General features: G+C 42.4%; 3 protein-coding genes across 8 annotated transcripts; 1 reads left to right on the top strand and 2 right to left on the bottom strand.

Annotated features, from left to right (window-relative positions):
- Window positions 1-963: 963 nt before the first annotated feature.
- Window positions 964-2,807, bottom strand: LOC136462331 (large ribosomal subunit protein eL6x-like). Its single transcript, XM_066461435.1, has 4 exons — window positions 2,509-2,807; window positions 2,310-2,416; window positions 1,384-1,565; window positions 964-1,288 (listed from the first exon to the last, which is right to left on the bottom strand). Exons 1-4 carry the CDS (start codon window positions 2,721-2,723, stop codon window positions 1,133-1,135), a joined length of 660 nt encoding a protein of 219 aa, XP_066317532.1. The 5' UTR covers window positions 2,724-2,807; the 3' UTR covers window positions 964-1,132.
- Window positions 2,808-3,245: 438 nt separating this feature from the next.
- LOC136462330 (ribosome biogenesis protein BRX1 homolog 1-like) lies at window positions 3,246-6,866 on the bottom strand. The gene is made up of 8 exons (XM_066461434.1): window positions 6,454-6,866; window positions 6,219-6,360; window positions 5,747-5,825; window positions 5,508-5,632; window positions 4,761-4,862; window positions 4,396-4,464; window positions 4,210-4,308; window positions 3,246-3,579 (listed from the first exon to the last, which is right to left on the bottom strand). Exons 1-8 carry the CDS (start codon window positions 6,669-6,671, stop codon window positions 3,445-3,447), a joined length of 969 nt encoding a protein of 322 aa, XP_066317531.1. The 5' UTR covers window positions 6,672-6,866; the 3' UTR covers window positions 3,246-3,444.
- Window positions 6,867-14,583: 7,717 nt separating this feature from the next.
- Window positions 14,584-19,767, top strand: LOC136466378 (uncharacterized). Of its 6 annotated transcripts, none has more exons than XM_066464756.1 (9): window positions 14,584-14,907; window positions 15,322-15,360; window positions 15,823-16,355; window positions 16,647-16,812; window positions 16,895-16,945; window positions 17,225-17,407; window positions 17,535-17,631; window positions 18,428-19,113; window positions 19,202-19,767. In XM_066464756.1, exons 3-9 carry the CDS (start codon window positions 15,892-15,894, stop codon window positions 19,556-19,558), a joined length of 2,004 nt encoding a protein of 667 aa, XP_066320853.1. In that variant the 5' UTR covers window positions 14,584-14,907; window positions 15,322-15,360; window positions 15,823-15,891; the 3' UTR covers window positions 19,559-19,767. The 6 variants fall into 6 exon arrangements, with proteins under 6 accessions (XP_066320853.1, XP_066320849.1, XP_066320852.1 ...); XM_066464755.1 differs by lacking the exon at window positions 15,322-15,360 and having other exon boundaries at window positions 14,678-14,794; window positions 15,823-15,860; window positions 15,928-16,355; XM_066464754.1 differs by lacking the exon at window positions 15,322-15,360 and having other exon boundaries at window positions 14,829-14,907; window positions 15,823-15,860; window positions 15,928-16,355.
- The last annotated feature ends 2,841 nt before the right edge of the window (window positions 19,768-22,608 follow it).

The raw sequence follows: 22,608 nt of genomic DNA, 5'->3' as shown, positions 1-22,608 counted from the left end.
ATGGGTGCAGAAAGAGCGGCGAGTGTGCTGTGCGCATCCAAACAACTGCCGCTTGAAGGCATCGCTGCCTAGGATCAGATCATGATCACCCGAGCGGGCAGCGCGAGGTAAAGCGGCAACCACTGGGAGAGCTAAGCGGGATCTGCCGGATGCAACACGGACGAGCATGGACGCCAAGGGTGCCATCGGCTTGATCGGAGGACGGTAGTCGGTGATCTGGTTGTGCCGCCGCGCCTCCACCCCTGGATATACACAGAGGCGTTTGGCTAGGGTAGCTTCCTGCTGGGCCGTGCAAATGTGCCACGGGCCGCCGCTTTCAGTTTCTTATTTTACTCAAGCCAAAATCAAAATCAAGAAAACCAACCATTCGGAAAAATGAAATTGGTATCACGCATGGATGATCTTCTTTGCATGGCATTAGAACAGAAATGGCATGACGACAAAGCCAGCGTCAAAGGGTGCCTACAATTGAGCAGGTTAAGAGTTGTGGGCATATTTCATTTTTGGGGAAATTTGGTAGCTGAATTGTTTGGAGGTTGGCCACAAATTCTTTATCTGACAACAAACCTGAAACGAAGAGGCTTGACAGCGGACGCCGCCAGCTTTGTCTGCCAACGATTGGATGAGGATGGAGCACATTTATTTTTCAATAAAAAAATGCAAACATGTCAAGCATGTATGGCGTCACAAGGGTTTAGAACAAGAGACAAGTTCAAGGACCAACAATCTGCACAAGGGGTCATGGAGTAGCTAATGACTACTCCAACACAACGGAAAGTTGTTCCTTCTGTCTAACTGGTGTGGCAGCATGAAAGAAATCGAATCGATGAGAGCGACAGGGGAGTTGGCTCATTTGTCGTTGAGGCACTCAAATGATAGCAAAAACAACGTACAGTCAGCAATTCAAACGAACAAAATGGGATCTCAAGACAACATTGACCTACCTAAAGAACCAAAAGCAGATAGTGCAATGCTGAACCACCAACACGGATAAAGCTTTCTTAGATCTTCTCATAATATTTAACAGGCAGACTTCAATCAGAATGAAATTGTTCACTACCCCGGGTACAAAACTCAGAAGTACAAGAGCACACAGGCAAAACGACTTCCTCCGAACTCAAAAACTAAAAGCTTAGAAGACCATCTCGTGGGGCTTGTCACCATCCCTGAGAGAGAACCGGGCGCCAAGATAGGTTTTCAGCTCTGGGACAGCCTCAATAGCCTTGATCAGAGCAGCATCCACAGCCTTCTGGTCATCCTTCTTGAAGTCAGGCAGAGACTTGGATGCCTGCACAGATTCATCAAAAGACATGAAGCACGGTAATCACAACATGGAGCACGAAGGGTCGATGAAACAACAGATCATGTTACTCGGACACCTACCTCCTTCTCTGTCTCGAAAAGCTCGCCCTCAGTCTTCTTCGCCTTCTGCTTCTTCTCCCTCGCAAAGTACTTGTCATCAAACTTTGCGACATCAACACCAGAGATGTCAACCTTGGTTGATGTAGCAATGACATAGGTCTGGTTCACACGGCGGATCGGTACTCCATTGATCTTGAAAGGCCCTGAAAGATAAGAAAATTATTAAGAAACTAATGACAGGAAAAACAATATCAAGTAGAACAGGATGGGGAAAAAACTCTTTTGCATGCATGAACAGAGGCATGCAGCTAGACAAGCTGCAGGGTATGGTTGTGATGGTGAACAGAATCGTTTTATCAACTTCAACTAAAAGTAACTATTATAAATCCGAACATTCCTAGGAGTCTTGGCTTACATTACTTATATAGGAAAAATGTTTGCACCAGGTCAAAGACATGAGAATGCAGATAGTACAACAGTCTATTTTTTAACCATGTAACAGTGCCATCAAAGAACCAATGCTTCTATCACACATACAGGTCCCATAGTCCAAACTGGATTCGGATTCATTAAAAACTCGGTTCAACTATTCAAGTAAATGTGTATTCAGATTCCTTAATCCTTAAAAACTCGGTTCACCTATTCGAGTAAATGTGTAGTTGCAAGACAATCTTAAAAAATCTTCGAAGTACCTTATTATTATTCCAATTGCTAATATATACACCCCGTCGTCACACCAGACTCTACAAATAATATAGTTCCCAGATTGAGCTAACCAGAGTAAGCATTTACAACTAACTTTCAACTGATTAAGCATAAACTACAAAGCTTTTAACTACGGATTGATATAGATCCACACTACTCGGCTAGTTGGCTGTGATTAGGGGAGGCGGCGCGACCGACCACAGAAACAAACCAAAGGGATAAGTGGACTAAGCGTGGCTCACCAGAGATGAGGAGCAGACCGGACTTGAGCTGCTTGAGGAACACCACTCTCTTCCCCATGAAGCGCCCAGCGAGGATGATCAGCACCGTCCCGGGTGTGATGCTCGACCTGAACAAACGAAGGGCGGTTGGAATCAAATCTCCACGCGAAATAAACACGAACACCACGCGGTCTGCGACTCGAAGGAATGACTTCGGCACCTGAGTTTGGTGGGCTTAGGCTTGCGGGTGCTGGGAACGCGGGGCTTGACGTCGTCGGCGGGGTAGAACTTGGGCTCCGCGGCGGCGGCGGGCTTCTCGGCCTTGGGGAAGGCGCCGCCGTTCTTGGCCTTGATGGCCCACAGCCCACGGCGGTGGTACGCGTGCGACCGCGACGCGCGCTTGATGCCAATCGACAGCTTCGACGTCGGCGCCATTGGATCGGAGCGGTGCGAGGCGCTGCTTCGGCTCGGGGACTGGGGCGGCGGCGGCGGGCGGAGAATGGAGGCGAGGGTTTGGTCACAGGATTTATATGTGTGCGGCGGCGTAGAGGTGGAAACCCTAGGTCCTTGGGCTCCTCTGCGTGTAGTAGTGGGCCTAAATGTTGAGGCCCATGCGCCTCTCGTGCGGGTGAAATAATTCTGTTCCTCCGAAATTTTCTGCATGTATATTTCTGAAAATATTTTGCGTTCCAAACAGGCCCTTGACAGTGCCTTCAGCGTGTTTGGATTTGAAGTTCGGAACGCAGAGGTAAATGTAGTTTTCTTTTGGTAAAAAATCTAGGAAATGGTTCGAATTTGAGACCACTACGTAAAACAGTCACGCTGAAATGAGGCCTTCTGCTGCCTTGACCTTTACTGAAGTATACTGTATACATAGAACACTTGAGCCTTGAGCTGTGATTGCGCCTCATGATTCTCAGCGACCAATTCGGAAGTGATATAACACTTGGCACCACATTAACTAGAAGCAAACACGAGAGAATGTCATATGGGCAGAAGTTATCTCATCACTAAAATCCGATTTTATGTAAATAAACATATGCCTTGTCATACAAAACTTCCACAACATGGGCACAGACACTGGTAAACAAAATCCGCGCTTGCTGAAAGGAGTTGCTGGTGCTTCACGACTTTGACAAGGTCGATCAAAGCCAAGTTACTCTCCTTTCCAGAGCTCAGCAAACTCATCAGGCTCCAGCGTGTTCTCCATCTCGTGCATCTTCCTCCTCACCTTGGCCTTCACCTTCTTGGCATATTTGCCTGCCTTCTGCCTCTTCTCTAGTGCACGGATCTGAAGGAAACCAAAAAGTGTCAGAAACATTAAACATGGCACGAAATCAGTTGTTCTAGTTGGACAATATCACATGTAGTACAATGCTAAGTCCTCAAATAAACACCAGTGGCAGACGGGCAAATTATTTAGGCTACAACAAACTACACACTACAGTGAACTGGAAGTGCACCAAGCATAAGTAAATGCTTTTCATTCTTAGCTCCAACTCAAGGAAAACAGGACAGCACAGTGTTGTACACCATGATGTGCAATTCATCCAAAATAGTTAGTGGCGTGCACTGTGTTCTACTATATACTGATCTGAACATGCAAGCATAATTCTCAATGCCTTGAAGACTATGTTAGTGCCAAATTTAGCTCAAATCTCGTTCTTGGATAGTTCCAACACTCGATTCTTCATTAAAAAGTGCACAATGACTTCCATATAAGTGTTCTGTCTTGCGTGGGAGAAATTGTTCATTATCACCTGCCTCATAATTTCTCTTTTTAAAAACTTAAAAACTGAAGGAATTAAATAACACAGTATCAACTAGCCCTTGATGAAAAGTAATTAACCTGGGTCGCCTAGAGTAGTATATATTTAAACTTATAAACAGTACTCGGCATCAGAATAGTGAATTAGCATACCTGATTGGGGGAAATGTAGTATGGGTTCTCATACCATGTAGGACCACCAAAACTTCCACCAAATATTTTGACTAGATTCAAACAGAACCTGGGGCCAACCTACATAGAGCAATCGAAACATATATTGTTGTTTAGAGAAAACTAGGAAGCACGTCAAGTATCCATGTAGAAGCTCAGTGCAATTACCTCAATAAGTGTCATTTTATCCAGACCACCTTTATCAACTTTATCAATCTCATTGTGGGGAACCGAAATCTGCCAAAGTAGGTTGGTTTCTAAAATTCAAATCAATGTTTTCAAGTCGTCCGATTAATCGTCCTAATCAGTCCCTGCTGACTGATTAGGGGTACCGTCGACTTGTACAAGTCGTCCGATTAATCACGATTAATCGTGATTAATCGTCCTAGTCGGTCCCATGGCGACTAGGTTCGACCGGACGACTTGAAAACATTGATTCATATGCTGCTAAGACATGAACTTTGCATTGCACACACACAAAATGAACCTAATCCAAACAAAAATTCAATGTGACAAATGGAGAGATAGATCACCTGGTAGTTTCGAAACCAAACATGACCATCCACAATGGAGAACACAAATACATGGTCATGGAAAGGTTTTGCTTTACGGTGATCTTTAGGAGTAGCAAATATCTGCAAAGTACAGGTAATGATTTCACAAACATGTTTTACAAGAATCTTCTACTTTGTAAGAACTTATTTGTCCCATAAAGCACATGAATATGAAAGTTCACATACATCATCAACAGAAGTTAGTTTGATAGTATAATACGCAATATTAACTTCATATACACCATCTTTTTGGTTTCCAGTGAGCAATGGAAATGCAAGATTAGATAGCAGCGCGCAAGATGTTCTTATGTTCCCATCGTTTCCCCCAAAAAAAAGAACTAGAGCCAACATATGGTAATCTTCAGTGCTTATGGATTAAAATCTAGCAAAAAGGTGATACAATTTGTTTCTTAGAAAATTTGCACATTTACCACTGCGTCAAACAACAGCCTGCACTTTTACCACAGGGTGTCCCAATGATAAGTGGGCCCTGGTCCATCTGTCATTGAGACATCCAGTGCTAAAATAACAAAGTGGAGTTTGACCCTATTGTATGTTTGCAAAGTCAAGATTTTTATCATTAGAAAACCAAGCTGTTTACATACCAAAGAGAAAATGGCACCGGCAAATCTGGATACTTGGAAAGATCAGTGCAGTTCATCAACTTGTTAAAAAAATGCTTAGCCACATGTAGGTATGGCATAACATGTGAAACCAGTTACATACCTGAGTTATCATTTCCTTCACAAGCTTCCAATGAGGTTGCTCATCAAAATTTGTAGAAAATGTAAGAAGTGGTCGTGACCCATTCAGATGGTTACCAGTAAGCTTCAACTCCTCCATGGTGTGAACTACAGTAAACATCACATCTTGATTAATCGTTAACTCATGACAAAAGCATACAAATTATAGGCTGGAGTGAATAAGACAGCCACAGTGTAAGTATTATTTGGGCAATAGCATACCAGCATTTACTAGAAATTTCACTGATGGTCCTCCAGGAGACTTCACCATCCAAAGGTAAAGATCCTTCTGTTTTCTGCACTGTAATACATGAAGGAAAAAACTTCAGCCACATAATTCAATAAGTTAACAGAACTGAAAAGTCTAATTCATACATATATTGAACAATTATAATCGTGGGATGGCGGATGGCGCAAATGCAGTCAAAGATAACGCCCATTGCCCAGTAGAGAATTTGGCACCAGAGCAAAATGGGGGTTGCTTACTCAATGCCTGAGAGCCCAGAGAACATTCATAGAACGAAAACATGGACCAAAGCCAAAGCTTGAGATTTGCTTCGCGCCACTGACTTACACAGTGTAAGACAAGCGAATTTACACAGCTTGTTCAGGCACCAAGTAAAGCAACCATCATCATGTCAATTGTAACAAAATTTCCACCATGCGGGGTGGAAGCAGAGTAGAACAGCTATACCTCGAAGAAGAGGCAGCTGGAGCAGCTCCTGAGCTCGACCAGCTCGTTCAGCGCGCTCCCCTTGCTCTGCTTCGACTCGACCTTGCTGTCCTTCTTCGCGTGCGGGAGCAGCGACAGCACGTCCTGCATCAGATGCCGATACCTACGCCGAGCACACACGATTGTATGGAATCACCCACCACATGAAACGAGTCACGACACTGCAAGGAAAAAAAAAAAAACAGGGAGCACTCACCTGTACGTGATGCGGCGGGAGCAGGTGATGAGCACCTTCTCCCTGTTCCGGAACGGCGCCACCGCAGCACCGTCGCCCGCGGAGGCGGGCTCGGCGTCGGGGGCCGGGTCCTTGAAGCCGAAGAGTGTGCGCTCCGGGCGCGCCGGCGCGGAGTCGTCGGGCTTCTCTGCGCCGGCCGCGTCCGCCGGGGCGTCGCTGCGCTTCCGCTTCTTCGCCATGGCACTAGGTGCGCTTCCGCGTGGGCTGGAAAGCGCGGAGGCGGCGGCGACGAACGGTTAGGGCCTGAAAGGAGCAGCAGGCGCGGGGACGCGAGCACGGCGGCGAGCTAGGGTTTAAGCCACTCCGCCGCTTGGGGCCTGGTTGATGAGACTAGAGTTGAGACAGAGGCATGCGTCAAGTAGGCCTGATGGGCCAGAATGATCTAGCAAGACGAGACGGTCCTGTAAGTAGGCCGGCCCATTATTTATAAGCTGTTTGGAACCAGAGCCCCGGGGAGGCAGAGCACACGAGAGAAGCGAAGCGTTCCGAGGAGGAGAAGACCTATCCCAAATATCCCATACCGGCGAGAAGAGGATGCGCGCAGTTGTGTGGATGGCATGAGGCAGAGCACACGAGAGAAGCGAAGCGTTCCGAGGAGGAGAAGACCTATCCCAAATATCCCATACCGGCGAGAAGAGGATGCGCGCAGTTGTGTGGATGGCATATATAGGGGGTGGGGTGCGAGAACATAACCTTGACTTAAACTAATGAGTAAGGAAAACAAAGACCCAGTTTAGTTGCTAAATTTTTTGATAAACTGTTACTGTAGTGTTTTGTTGTTATTTGGTAATTAGTGTTTAATTATAGTTTAATTAGGTTTGGATTTTGTTTAAATTATGTAATTAGTTTTATTTTTTATTTATATTTAATGTTTTATGGAATCTTAAAAAATTTGACGTTATTTGGTAATTAGTGTTTAATTATAGTTTAATTAGGTTTGGATTTTGTTTAAATTATGTAATTAGTTTTATTTTTTATTTATATTTAATGTTTTATGGAATCTTAAAAAATTTGGCGTTGTGGAGGTGAAGTAGACAGGCAGCAATTTTTAAAGGGAAAGAGGCTGGCGCGGGTACTGACACTGCCCTACTTGCCTGTGTGGGCCTCCCCACCCACCAAAGCAAAATCTGAAATTCAATTTGTATATATGCTAAAATGAAATACAAAATAAAATATAAAATAAATAAAAATAAAAAACTGAGATTATGGATCTATTTAGTTATGCTAAAATGAAATACAAAATAAAATATAAAATAAATAAAAATAAAAAACTGAGATTATGGATCTATTTAGTTATGCTAAAATGAAATACAAAATAAAATATAAAATAAATAAAAATAAAAAACTGAGATTATGGATCTATTTAGTTGTTTTTAGAGTTAATGGACCGGATATTTAGTTGTTTTTAGAGTGACACCTCAACAACTATAAAAATTGGGTATGCTCTTGCTCACGTATTAAAGTAAGATCCAATTGACCAAATTTATTTATATAAAAAATATTACTCTCTCCGACCATATATAGTAAAGGTAGATGACAATTGTTTGATCGATTTGATTGGTTTGTGTAGAACGAGGTTTAAATTGTTTATTCGTTAGGATGTCTCAGCTGCATATCGTGTTGTCGTTATCTTATCCTATTTTCATACTTCCGTCGATTTATCCTCGTATGGGTGGAGAACCCCATTCCTGCATAGGTAGAGAACCCGTCGCTATCTCAATTGTGCTATCGAAGGCTCTAGAGAGATCGGAGAAGAAATCACTCATTTAGAGTGAGCTTACCATATATATGCTTTAAGCAGTTTATCCTTTCCATACTTGTCTACCTAGCATTTACCGTAGGCATGTACGAACAATACGAGGGATTATGACTTTATTAAAACTCGCATTTTTATACACCCTGTTCGTTGGTTGGTTTCTGGGCTGATAAGTCCGGTTGATGTTGATTTGTCGTGGGAGGAAAACATTGTATCATGCCTGATAAGCCCTGGCTGAAACCAAACGAACAGGCTGATAGTGTGATAATTTTAAAGCTATAATTTACTAGTATAGTGCCCGTGCTAACGCCATGACTTCATTAGTGATGCACATGAATCTCAATAAAATGTTCTAGTGCCTGTGCTAATGCCACGGCTTCCTTACAAGCAACCACCATGGGATTTCAGCCTGTGCTGACTCCAGGGTCTGCCATGCCACTATTTTGGGGTTTCAGCCTGGGGAAGCATTTACAATTCGTAATGTGGCAAATTTGGTATAATTTTTTTAAAAGTGTTTCATTCACAGTAAACAAAATATTGCAATACCAGCATGGCGGCACATCCATGCATGAACAAGATTTTTTCCCTTTTGATGTAAGGGGTCTCTATTCTATACATATGCATAGGTCCATATGTAGATTCTTAGAACAATACATAGTTAGAGCTTATTTCAATACCTTGTTTCTGTTAATGTGTTATTAGGAGTTTTGGAAAGATGAGAATTTCTATATGATCCAATCTGGAGTCCGAAACAAACATGGATTGTTCAATTCTGTTTTCTATCTTGCATTTGGTTGGTGCATGGAAATTTGTTTGACATTTGGGAATGAGAAACAAAAAAACTCTTATTTAATTGTGTCAGCAGATAGGTGTGGCAGTTTGTTGTCAAGTTTGTACCTGACTATGGATGAGTTATTGGTTATAAACATTAGGGTCTAAATTGTATTTCTCACAATTCCTTATGCTTTAATATTACCGTATGTGTTATGTTTCAGCTAATCATCGATGACAAGAATGAGAAGCTGGTGGGCTTAAAGGAACAACTTGGCGAGGCGAGGTGTACAAGGCCGTAGCTAATGCTTTAGATCAATGAGTACAATGCTAGTGGCAGCTACGTGGTATCTGAACTCTGGAAGAGGACCGAAAGTCCAGCATAGCAGAAGCCATACATCAATGCCGGAAAGCAATGGAAGGACCTGAATCACTAGAACAAGCTAAGGTCTGTATTCTGGTTGTATTCGGCAGATACTTTATATTATGTCCAGTCCATTCTGTGCTCTTGTATTCTTGTCATATTTTGCAAATACTGATTTGCGTTGGACACATGCCATGGGGGTGTGATCATCTTTATTCTTTCTGTTTCATCACAGTACAAAATTACGAGAACTGTGGGCAATGTGCAACTTTTAAATTACTGAAACACTGTTAGGATCATAAAATGGCTCTATGAAATTTCATTTGTTTGTATTCTGAAGCTTTCTTCAGTTTCATCAGTGAAAGCTTCTCTAACTTTTATCCTGCACCATCAGAGAAACGGTAAATTGATAGGCAATAAGATGTTTTTTTGAGCTGATGTTCAGTGGCAAACGCTTTGTATTTTAGCAGCCGGTGAAGGAGCTGAACCTATGACAACTGAAAGAATCGACCACCGTGCTACGCTATTCATTTTATTGTATTAAGTCATGTTATTGGTCATTTAATGATGAGATCATATACTTGATATATCTTGAATTTTACAAATCAATATTGGATTTATTTCATTAGATCTTTATCTGTAACAGTCGGCTAATTAAACTCTGAAGATATGCATGTTGCCTATTTAGATAGTTTTTGCATTCTGCTGTGTAATGATCTCTCGATTTTTTTTAGTATTTTATTGAGATTCATGTACATCTCTAAATGAAGTCGTGGCGTTAGCATGAACACTACTTATAAGTTATATGGTAATAATATATCTTTTCTTTCATCCGTCAAAAGAGCCTATATATAATTAATGTTATTGTCCGTCAAAGATTCTCGTGGGTCGTCCAAATCGGGGCAAGAACCCGCATCTCTCCACGAAACTGCATAGGAGAAATTACCCCCCTTTCGGTTTAGGGACACGTACTAAACTCTGAACCAGATGTAATCTAATCCTAAACCAATTATATTTGACTCTATCAAAGCCTATCTCGTGAACACAAGAGCATGAAAGACACGGAGTCGTATATATATATAGCAATGGTACGTTCCTAAAATCAGTGGCGGATGCAGAACAAGATTTAAGGGGGGCTGGTCTCTTCTTCTTCCTATCTCTCTTCATTTTTCTTCTTTCCTCCACCTCTTCTTCTCCATCACCCTCCCTATACTTCCATTGATGTACCAGCTGAAGGGGGGGGGGGGGGGGGCTGGAGCCCCCCCTGTAGATCTGCCCCTGCCTAAAATATAAATGCAACTTATGACATGTGGGATTATAGACACACCGTGAGACGTATTTGAGGAGTTGTCTTACATCTTACATGTAAGATCACGGATGACGGAGGATTTATATAGCACGACGTGTAGATCAAACGGTTGTTATAGAGGAAGAGTAAGATCACGCATGACGGAGGGCTCATATAGCACGACGTATAGATCGAACGGTTATCATAGAGGAAGAGCCCCCCTAAAAAAACTCGTTCTTTTTATAGTGTGATAAGATGTTGTATTAGTTCTTTTTATACATTATAGATAGCGATAGTCATCTTCGAATATTTGCTAAATTCGTATAAGTTCACAGTAAAAACTATATCTAGAAAAACTAAATCGTCTTATAATTTAATAATTTAAAATGAAGGAAGTAATATTTATGGTACTAAATATGTACCATTTTATTCGTCATGAGACATATTTTCATAATATATACTTATTTGATATTATAAAGTTTAATGTTTTTTATCTATATGTTTGGTCAAACTTTAGGCACTTTAATCAAGAACACATGTAGAATAATTGTATTTTTTTTAGAACGGAGGTAATAAAAATTATCCCCTTTTTTCAACAAATAGCACTTTCAATTTCATAATGCATAACTTAATTGCTTTCTATACTAGTGTGGTTTCAAAGACATTTTTTCTTATTTAATCTGAAAATTTAGGAGACGAAACTGTCAAAAGTCACATCGTTTTTTTTTTATAAAGTCACACCAACCAGTAGAAGTACAAAACTTAGAATTGTAGTTAGCAGCACTCACACCATTTGGTAGATATACAAAACTAAAAATTGCAGTTAGCAGCGCCCAGATGTTAGGTTCTGTTTAATATAGAGGGTGTTTGGCACGGTTTTTCTTAAGGGGTTTCTTCAGAGGAGTCAAAGTCATTTTGAAGGAGCCACTTTGAGCTCCTCTATTTTTTTACTTAAAAACCCGGCTCTCACAGGAAAACGTCTCGCTCCTGCCGAGGAGCCCTGCCGACAGATGTTTGTGTCTCCCTTCTGATGGAGGGTCATTGTACGCAAGTTGATAATGTCTCTTTTAGCACAGACTAGCGGCATGTTTGTGATGGTTTTCGCGACGGACTCTGATGAAAACAAGCTACCAACCCGGATAAATCTAGGCCACCACCATGGTTTGGTTGCGTCCTTAGGCGTGAACTTACATTGCAACTGCAGGCAGTAATGAAGAAAATAAGTACTCCCGTGAACCAAAAGCAACTTCTTCCCACTCACATGCAGCATGCGGCTTCCTCCGACAATGAGATTTTGGTACCTTCTAAATTTCAGTGTACGAGAAGCTCACATTGCATGAATAAAATCCCTGAACTATGGATAAATAAGTCCACTTCATTATGGGCCTGATTGGCCCAAATTTGTCATGCCCAAGATTTAGCAAGAAAACTTTACCAAAACATGGGCACAAAATATTTATCAAGAATTTGGCATGCCGATTGTGAGGTTTTGACAAATTTTGGTATTCAACCAAATGGCTGCCTAGCATCCAAAATTTTGGCAACCAACCAATCAGGCTCATCTTCTATACCTATAACATTAAAGAAGAAAAATTTCTCTCCACCTATTTTCTTATTCACCACCTCTTAATTACCTAAATAACAGAGAGTTTTCTATGTGTCACGTATGTGATCCGAACTCGTTACCGATACTCACACGAGTTAGGAAACACATTCCAATAAGTATTGGGTCACGCTCTACGTATCCTACACTTATAACCTGTGTTTATTCATATGGGTTATAACAACTCGCATCTAACGATGATACGGAGTTTGTAGCACAAGAACACATTTGCTAGTAAACTAACAAGATCTATGGTAAACATATAAATTAAAGTACTTGTTTATCATAGGCAGACACTACGACGATATAACAAAAAATATAAGGACGATTGTCAAAACTACTTGATTGTTGTGTTTTTTCACTCATGGATCTCGTTCGGTGCACTTGGACCATATATAAACAAGGACGGGAGCGTTATTGCTTTTTACTTATCCTATCACAAATAAATGACGTTTTGGATGTGTTTGATATCAACTTGTTTTAAGCCTTGATATGAGGGGATGTAGATTAAATAGTATTTTCATAATAGTATACTTGTCATGTACAATGCTATTAATTACTGGCAAATCCTTTAAGATTTTGATGTCACTTAGAGGAGGCTGAATAAGCGTTTTTGAAATTTAACAACAAACAAAACCTCATGATAGATTAGCAAAGAGTAGAACTTCCACACGACGTACAATCTTGCGGAATTCCGCACACATCGAAAATAACACAAAGTTCACTGCGCTTAAAGAGTTTAGGAATGCTCCCTCCCCCTCCCCTTCAACCCGGTGGGGTGGCGCATGTGGAGGCCATCTCCCCAGTGGACTGCTAGGACAACGCATGTAGTCCAAGCTCCTTGGCAACCTATTGGGGCGATAGTCGGATGAAGAAGAAGAGGAAAAAATTGAGGAGTTGATGAGTGGACCTCACAACTAAGAAATAGGCCACAATGAAGAGTGAATGACGATGTTAAAACTTCATCCATCATATTTGCCTCAATCACTCAAACTAAACATAAAACAAGGATGGATCTATCTCTCCTAGCCAAAACACAAAATGAGGTAATCTTATCCCAAAACCAGAGATGGAAATATGGAACCGTTCTATCTCAGGTATCCCAATTAGCCCTGGGCAAATTACCTGCTATCCAATACTTGAACCTGTACTCGTACAACCCAATTTTAATTTCGGATAGTGATTCTAGATACCCGAAATTAGTTCAAAAAATTTAGGTAACACTGTCGGGTACCTGAATTACCCATATTACCCGATATTTTCAGAGCCCAACAGAACATCAACCTTCAAGCCGACTATGCGTACGCGGCCCATCAACCAGCCAACTCCCCTCCAGTACGGCAGTACTCCACGTCTCTACCCCTGACACCCCTGACTCCTCGAGAATGAGCGGCTTGAGGCCGAGCACGAGCTGCCCCCAAATCCCAAACCCCGTGGAACCCTAGCGACCACCGAGTTGCCGCCGATGCCGCGCGGTTGAGCCGACTGCCGAGTCGCCGACGCCCGACGCCGCCCCACGCGGCCAAGCTCCGACGCCCTGATACCGACGACGCGACCGCCGACATGAGAGCCCCGACCCCCGACGCCCCAACGGCCGGCGTCAACAATTAGCAGTCTAAATATCGGGTAGTTCGGGAATACCCAAACCCGAACCTGAACCCGAATTATCGGTAGTGTTTTTTCGAGGCTAAATTCGGGTAACATTTTTCATTACCTAAATTTCTTATTACCCGAACTACCTTACCCGAAAAATTCGGGTAAGAGCATGTATAACAACTGGCTTATAGCCAAGCTAATCAATATTTTTTGCTGATGTGGAAGAGAGAATAAATGAAATATGAGAGAGCTTTGACTCTCATATAAGCAACAAGCTAGGCACGGAAGCATAGACAATAGTGGGTCACAAACTTCTAATAGAGATGTATGTGAGGAAAAATAAGAAAGAAAATTAAAAAATATATAATAATAAAGAAGTTTTGTAGATAAATAGAAGACTGACTATTGTTTAGCTTGGCTTTTATAATAACTTAATTTATAAGTTAATGATTGGTTTTATTATTAACGTTGCTCTAACCCGAAGGTCTAGGGCTAATCCCAATGTGCTACTACTGGCGCGTTTAAAAACTTTTTGGCCCTCTAGCAAAAGGAGCAAAAGCACGGACATAGGGCTGATAGCTAGCACGTATACAAAACACAAAGAACAGAGGACAAAATGTTGTAAAAAACAAAAAGAACAGAGGACAAAAGGGCAGCAAAAATATTCGACAAGAAATCTATTTGTGGCCATACCCCACCCCACCCCACCAGCGGCCACCAGGCCACCACTTCGCCATCGCCACGGCTCCACCGCTCCACGTCTCGGCTTTTGCTTGCTTGCTTCCTTCCTTCCTCCTTCCCTCCCGTCAGGCTCGGCAGATTGCGCCCGGGCGCACCGAATCTCCAGACGAGATCGCGCCCCGCATCTGACGCCGCCGGCGCCGGAGCCCACCGCGACCGCGGGCCTCCGCCTCCGATCTAGAGGTGCGCCTCCTTACCGAGATTCGGCGAGCTTCAGCGGCAAGGAACGAGGGACATTGGGAGTGGTTAGATTGGCTTATCTGGGAGGGATCGGAGCCGGACCTGCATTTTGCGTGGTAAGTGGGGATCGTTTCAGTTGTCCGTGTGAATGCGCGCGGGATCGCGGTGATCCGCGCCTCGCGCTGGAGCTGTGCGGTGAAATTTTAGTTGGTTTTTAGTATTGCTCTAGTCTAGCTCGGGAGCACGAACATCGGGTTATCGGGATTCCTTGGTTTTGGTGTTTCTTTGAGCAAGCATCCAGCGATTCCCTCGAGATCGCCTGATATTAAACCGATAATACAGATGCGTGGGCTCCATGTGACCCTAGCTTAGCAGTAACTGCATCTGATTCGCTATTTCGGCTTATCTAGGTGACGCGCCCGATTTCTCGTGAATAATGCGGGCATTAGTGCTTATTCAAACAATAGGCGTGGTGTTACAATCATCAGAACGGTGCAGAATCCTTATCAGCTGATTGTCTACTTGTGTAGGGTGTGGAAGATGGATTTGAACGACATTGCTATAACATAGTATGTAATTTTGGTCCTCACACCTACGCTTGATAGTGCTTCATGCTGAAAACTGAAGGGGCATCTTTCCTACACATGGGATGATGGGAATGAAGTCTAGTTTCATTTAATTTCATACAGTATATAGTTTTGAGAGGGAAAAAACAAGTAAAATTAGCTTTAGAATATCAAGTCTGTGACTTCTTTGATCTGTAGGGTTCTGAGATAGTATGTAGTTTGGTCTGGTACTAATGGGCTCACATAGTCATGTACCTTGCATATTTTCTCAGCGACCTCCATGGAGAGAATCATTGTTTGCATTTCAAGAGTTCGGAACATTAGACTTGTTTTTTTCTTTGGACAATTTATCATGACTGCAAAACTGTTTCAATGGTTATTCCATTCACCTTTTTATACATGTCTGGTTCCATGTTACGTGGCTGCTTATCAAAGTTTTATTCTGTTGCCCTTTGGTTGACACAGAAACATTTGGAGAACCATACCCAACAAAATAAGCACAGGTATTTCATCCTTTGTCTCGATATCCCAATAATGTGGAAACTCAATCCCTTTGGGGGCAAAGCACAGAGTGGGCTGGATGGTCGCACTATTGATGTTGGAAGTGTGAAGATCACAGTACGAAATGCCATTGCACAAGGAGGTTTCTCTTGTGTATATTTGGCATGCGACACAGTACATCCATCAAAGATGTACGCATTGAAGCACATTATTTGCAATGACTCAGAATCGCTTGATCTTGTCATGAAGGAGATCCAGGTTATGAACCTCCTCAAAGGGCATCCAAATGTGGTCACACTTGTTGCCCATGATGTTTTAGACATGGGCCGCACAAAGGAGGCACTTCTTGTAATGGAGTTCTGTGAGAAGTCCTTGGTGAGTGCAATGGAGAGCAGAGGTAGTGGTTACTACGAGGAGAAGAAGGTGCTTTCAATTTTCAGAGATGTCTGCAATGCTGTCTTTGCCATGCATGGACAATCACCGCCAATTGCACATAGGTATGGTAGTGTTTATGCTGTTCTGTCTCACTATTCAGTTAGTTTTTTTTTTCAAATTAATTGGCAATTTCTGGTAAACTAGAAAATTAGTATTGTTTTCTTTCGTGTACTATATTTGAATCCAGCTTGGGAGGGCAAATACTTTCTGTAAACAGTTATTTCTTGTACCAGTGTGTCGTATTAGGTGTGAGGGGCTAGTTTGCAGTTCCTAAAACAAGTTATGAAGTAATAAGTATGTATCAACTATGAGCAAATATATCTTACATTCAACCTTTTTGCCATATTGTTTAGGGATCTGAAAGCTGAAAATGTTCTTCTTGGATTGGACGGTGCATGGAAAATATGTGATTTTGGAAGCACATCAACTAATCATAAATGCTTTAACAAACCAGAGGAGATGGGCATTGAGGAAGATGTCATCAGGAAGCATACAACCCCAGCCTACAGGGCCCCAGAGGTAAAAGAACAGATGTCCGCACTATGGATTTAAAATAAAATAACCTTGTACAGACTCCAATGATTTCATGATGGCTTTTCAGATGTGGGATCTCTACAGAAGAGAAGTTATTAGCGAAAAAGTTGACATTTGGGTAAGTGCAAAGCATATGAACATGAGCACATGGTCTTTAGGATACATGTCTCCGAATCTTAAGCAAACCTTTGCATATCATGTGCTACGTTCTTCGTTTAATTATCAGAGACAGGCAAATTAAGTGCGTAAAAAGTTTAAAGGCATATGTTTTTCATGTTAATGGGTGATTTCTAATAATGATCTTGCTCAAGTATCACATTGTATTTAACATTAATCATTGGGCTATTGGTGAAGAGTGAAGTAATTTGTAACCTTTTTTTTTACTTACCACTGGCAGGCCTTGGGGTGCCTTCTATATAGAATATGCTACTTCAAGTCTGCATTTGACGGAGAATCCAAGCTGCAGGTACTCAATGGCAATTACCGTATCCCTGAGCAACCCAAGTATAGCACTGCTGTCACAGGGTTGATCAAAGATATGCTGGAAGCCTCTCCAAATGCCAGACCAGACATCACGCAGGCAAGAGCTTTGATTGATTGGCCATTCATCTCCATGATACTAGGTTAGTCGTAGACTGTTGCATGTAGCCCTAGGAATCAGATAAATTGTTTTCTTTGGCTTATGCTATATGCTGTATATTTGACAGGTTTGGTTTCGTGTTAATGAGCTACTGCCGCTTGAGTTACAGAAGAGGTTACCTGATGGACCTTCACCAGCCGTTTCCTTGAGTTTGCAAGATGAAGGTCAGGTGCTAGAAGAAATTTTATCTGTACAAGTATGGCACTTTATTGATCATGTGGGGTTGCCATTGATTCACAGTACTTCCTGAAATGCTTTTTAGATCGTATATGGGGCCAAATCTTTACTGATGATTTTTTATTTTTCTTGTTTGTCAATTGAAAAGTCGTCCCTTGACGACAGAAAGGGTGTGTGTGTCTGTGTGTTATGCCTCTGGATTCGGGGAGAACCTAACATTACCTAGTGACATAAATACCTAGTTATACAACAATTTGACATGTACCAATAGAAATTGGTGCATCTTTGATAGATAAATGCAGTAGGATTCGATGCTATGCATTATGTTCATTTTCCTGGGTTAGTAGAATTCTGTGTATTTTGATTATTTGTTTCCTTATTATCCTATTTAAATATTTGTTGTTTCTGTGGCCTGCCCTCCAATTTTGATAATAATTACAACTAACATACTCTAACACCCTCGTGGAATATCCCCTTTTAGGGCCTGTTTGGAACACGGGATTTTTCCCTGTTCCGGTGTTTTTCCTATGAAATTGAACTGATTCCTGTGAAATTCCTATGAAAATCGCCACCATCCTACCATCCTTCCCTTCTTCTCTGTCACGTCTCTATTCTGCATGCAGCCTTCTGTAAGGAGCATTTAAATATTTTAGCCTGATTTACGTTCCATATGTTCTCTGCAAGCAATGTGTAATCGATGAACGAGGCTATTTTACTGATGTGTTTTTGAACATCACTGTACAAATGATGTCTATTTGCTGATCATCTTTTTTGCTTGTGTAGGTGCTCATAAAAGAACACCTGTGATGCCTAGAAGGAACCCTCCTCCACCTCCAAGAGAGCAATCTAATAGTTCTTTATCACATGGAAGCTCAAAGGCAGGAGATGCACCTTTAGGTGCATTTTGGGCCACGCAGCACGCACAAGGTGCTCAAGCTGCAGATAATAGGAACCCTTTGTTTGACGAGGAGCCAATTAAGACATCACTGTCATCAAAGCAGAACCAAAGCTGGGTGGACACCAACATCAGTATCCCTGGCGATAGGCGTGGTCATTCTGGTCAGATGTCACGAACAAGTCAAGCACAAAGTAACTCCTTGTCCAATAATGGTTTCAGAGGTCTCTCTGACACGGAGATACAAAAATCTGGGAAAATTAAAGCACAACAACCTCAACCCAAGCCAAAATGCGAGAAGGATCCATTCAACAGCTTTGTTGCAGATTTTGACACTCACAATCTCAACATTGCCGTTGGTAAGACATCCGAACTTGAACTTGAAGTGTCCAGTCTGAAGGAGCAGTTGAAGAAAACCACATTAGAAAAGGCTGAGATGACAGCCAAGTATGAAAAGTTATCTGCAATCTGTCGATCACAGCGTCAGGAGATCCAAGAGCTGAAGCGCACTCTTGCTGAGGCAACGCCTCCCTCAAACAAAGTCAGCTCAAGGACACAAGACTCTGGATCTCAGGTGATTGATCTGCACCAATGTTTAATGCACCATATTTTACTATCCTTAAGTTTATTAACATCTTACATAAGATCTATAATCCATGCAGCGAAAGGAAAAGATCCAAGGAACTGTGTGGGAGCTTGAACAAGGGATGCTTGCTAGCAACTCCTCATCAGCCAGTTCTGATGCCAAAACATGGCAGGCTTTCCCTGACACAAAGACTCAGGCCCGACCAAAGGTCGATCATGCAACTAATGGGAGCCAAAACATAACCAAGAACACAACATCAGGTGCTTCCCCCGATGCGTGGGGTTTTGGTTCTGATAATTTCAGAACATCAGCAGCAGCAGTAAGCGCTGCTACACAGATCAACAGGGCCGCTGCCCAAGGGAGCTCATCCCAAAGATTTAATGCTGGTGTGGCCAAGAAGGTAGAGCAGCCATCTGGATGGGCTGGTTTTTAACTTCACGTCGACATGCGTTAACCATCATTCTGGTCAAATTTTGCAATCTGCCCTTCGCAGCTGCTGTTGCCGACGGAGTTGTGATCCTTGCCAGCCACAGAGCGTCAAAATCGGTTTATCTTGAGTGTGTTCATCATACAATTGATTCATGGGATCACTTGAAATTACCCGTTAATAAGTAAATATATATATTGACAGTATTGTGCGTATTTCTGTGTATGATTATTTGAACTTGTAACGGCTGAATGTAACGTCTAACTGCCCTAGCAGTACCAACGCCAAGATATACCGTCTCACGACTAAGGCCCCGTTTGACAGGGCTTCTTCATCGGCTTCAGGAGCCGTTTGGAGCTGTTTTCTACCAAACGGGGTAAAGTAAAATAGCTTCACTTGTGAAGTCTCTAAAAACATGATCTCACAGTGATTTGGGGTGGAATGGAGGTAAAAAGGTGGCTTCTCCTGGCTTCTCCTCCATGCCCCTAAAAACATGCTCTCACAGGGAAACCATTTTGTCAAACGGTTTACCAAAACCGCTTCAGCTCCACCGGTGGAACTGTTCATGGAGCTGAAACAAAAAAAAAATGGCTTTACTAATAAAGTAAAGCCCTGCCAAACGGGGTCTAAAACACTTAGCCTTCTGAGCTCAAAACGAGAGCTAGTCATATTCCATTTTGACCATTGGATTATCGATGACGCCCGGTTTTATTTCTTAAATTGTAAACAATTTTCTTTGGTCACGCAACCTTTGGAAACCAGATAAATTTAGTCTTCTAGCAGATTAAAATTACTTTTTATTCACTGAATTTAGAAAGATAAAAATCTTGTTACTACCTCTGTTTTCGTTTACTTGTCACCGAATTTTTACTGTAGCAATTTTGACCATACGTTTTTTCTGCAAAAGATTTTTAGATACATCAAGTTTTCACATATATGATTCTTTATTGAACATGCTTCATTAGTGTTTTATACATTGAAGTATCTAAGATTTTTTTAGGAAAAAAAAAACAGATGGTCAAATTTGCTACAATAAAAAGTTGCTGACAATTAAATACAAACGGATGAAGTAATATCTAAAAATTCATAATTAGTTAATTTTAAATTATAGTAAGAAATAAAACTTAAACCGTTGATACCCTATATGGAGTAATTTAGATTTTATTTGTTCTTGTTGTTTTACCCTCATAGTCATGTCAGACTACTTATTTAAGTTGTTATTATTTTGTGTTCATTAGGAGCAGGAACAAAAAAATGGGATCCAAATAACTTCAAATAGAAAAAAATAAAAGAGATTATAATCTTGGCAATGACTTCAATTTTCTAAATTTATAAATGAATTAACTATAAATATTTAGAGATTAATTTAGTTTTTTTATTATTTCTATAAAATAGAATATTATTACATTAAAAAACAACTATTAAAGGTTGTTTCTTTGGTTTCGACATTTTAATTATAAAATAAAAGTATTTTTTTTAGTTCAAATAGTGTCGGTGTTTTGGACCGGCGAGCCATCAACCAACTAGTGAAAATGTACTGCGTGCCCCTAATCCCGGATGGTGATGCAAAAAGACACAAGGTTTATACTGGTTCAGGCAATAGGTGCCCCACGTCCAGTCTAAGAGAGCGATCTTGTATTTCTTGCACCGAGGTGCTTGCAGTAGGAGGTTACAAGCAGGACGAGAGAGGGAGCTAGTCCTAGGTCTAGGTCTCTGCGTGGAGCGGTGTGGGTTGCTTGAGACGTTGATCTTAGGCAGCGAGGGGGCGTGCGTATTACAGAGTGTTGAGCGTTGCGTGTGTGTGTGTGTGTGTTTGAATCTCTGTCTGTCTGTGCGTGAGTTCGTGAACCCGTAAGTTCATGTCCCTCTGTTCGTCCCTAGAAACGGCCTCGGTCACTCCCTTTTATAGTTGAAGGGGGGACGGGGGTGATATATATGTTCGCTACGCGGCGTCTTGTGAGCGGAGGTGGCGTGTCCGAGCCCTATAGCTTGCCACTGTGGCGGCATGGTCGATGGAGCGGCCCTGTCCTTGATGTACTGGAGCGACGTGCCGGTCACGCCCGATCCTGAGCGACGTGGGAGCTTTAGTGATAGCTTGAAGCAGGGCATGGCGGACGACGTACCGGTCGCTGTATGTTGACAGCGTAGAGAGCCGAGGCTCAGTTGGTACAGAGGTCGAACCATCGTGGGGGGCTCGACGGGCGCGACCCCGAGGCTACCGAGACCCTGAAGCGGATTGCTGAGGCTCGGAGGGAGCAGTTGGTCCTGTACACTGATTCCGAGGCTACAGGGACCTGAACCTGTCTCCCCATGCCGTGCTGTCCTCGGAGCAGTTGAGGTTAGGCAGCACAGTGCAGCACGGGCGTCAGTCGTGGGTACAGTGCTGAGCACAGCGGTCGGTAACCCCTGCCCCGTCCTGTCCCGAACGACATGGTGTCGATGCGACTCCCATCTCGTCAGTCACTCCGCTGTGCCGAGCCGTCATCCGGCTGACGTCGCGGGAGTGGTTGGTCGCATCATTTGAACGTGACGTTCTGTCAAGGAAATCGGTCGAGGCGGAGGCGACGGGGTTATCGCCGAGCCGGCCTCGAGCGAGGTGGAGAATCGGCGCCTCGTCCGAGGCTTTACGTGCGGGGCCTAGATCGAGACGGAGAATCGGTTCTCCGTCCAAGGTGAAAGGTCCTAATATGGCTAGAGGGGGGGGTGAATAGCCTATTTAAAAATCTATAAATTAACTAGAGCAATTTGATTAGTATGACAAATAGCGTAATGCAAACTTGCTCTAGCTCTACAAGGGTTGCAAGCCACCTATCCAACAATTCTAGTTGCAATGAGTACTTAGGCACACAAACTTGCTACTCCAAAGAGCTCAACTAGATGAATGTAAATAATAAAGCAAGCTCTCAATTCTAATTACACTAAAGAGCTTGTATCAACTAGTTTGCAAGAATGTAAACAAGTAAGTAGGGTGATTATACCGCCGTGTAGGGGATGAACCAATCACAAGATGAAGATCAAGCCAATCACCGGGAGAATGCAAATGACAAGAGACAACC

Source organism: Miscanthus floridulus, chromosome 7, assembly GCF_019320115.1.
Source record: "Miscanthus floridulus cultivar M001 chromosome 7, ASM1932011v1, whole genome shotgun sequence".
NCBI lineage: Eukaryota > Viridiplantae > Streptophyta > Magnoliopsida > Poales > Poaceae > Miscanthus > Miscanthus floridulus.
The sequence above is the reverse complement of the archived record's forward strand: the minus strand, read 5'-3'. Positions and strand labels throughout refer to the sequence as shown.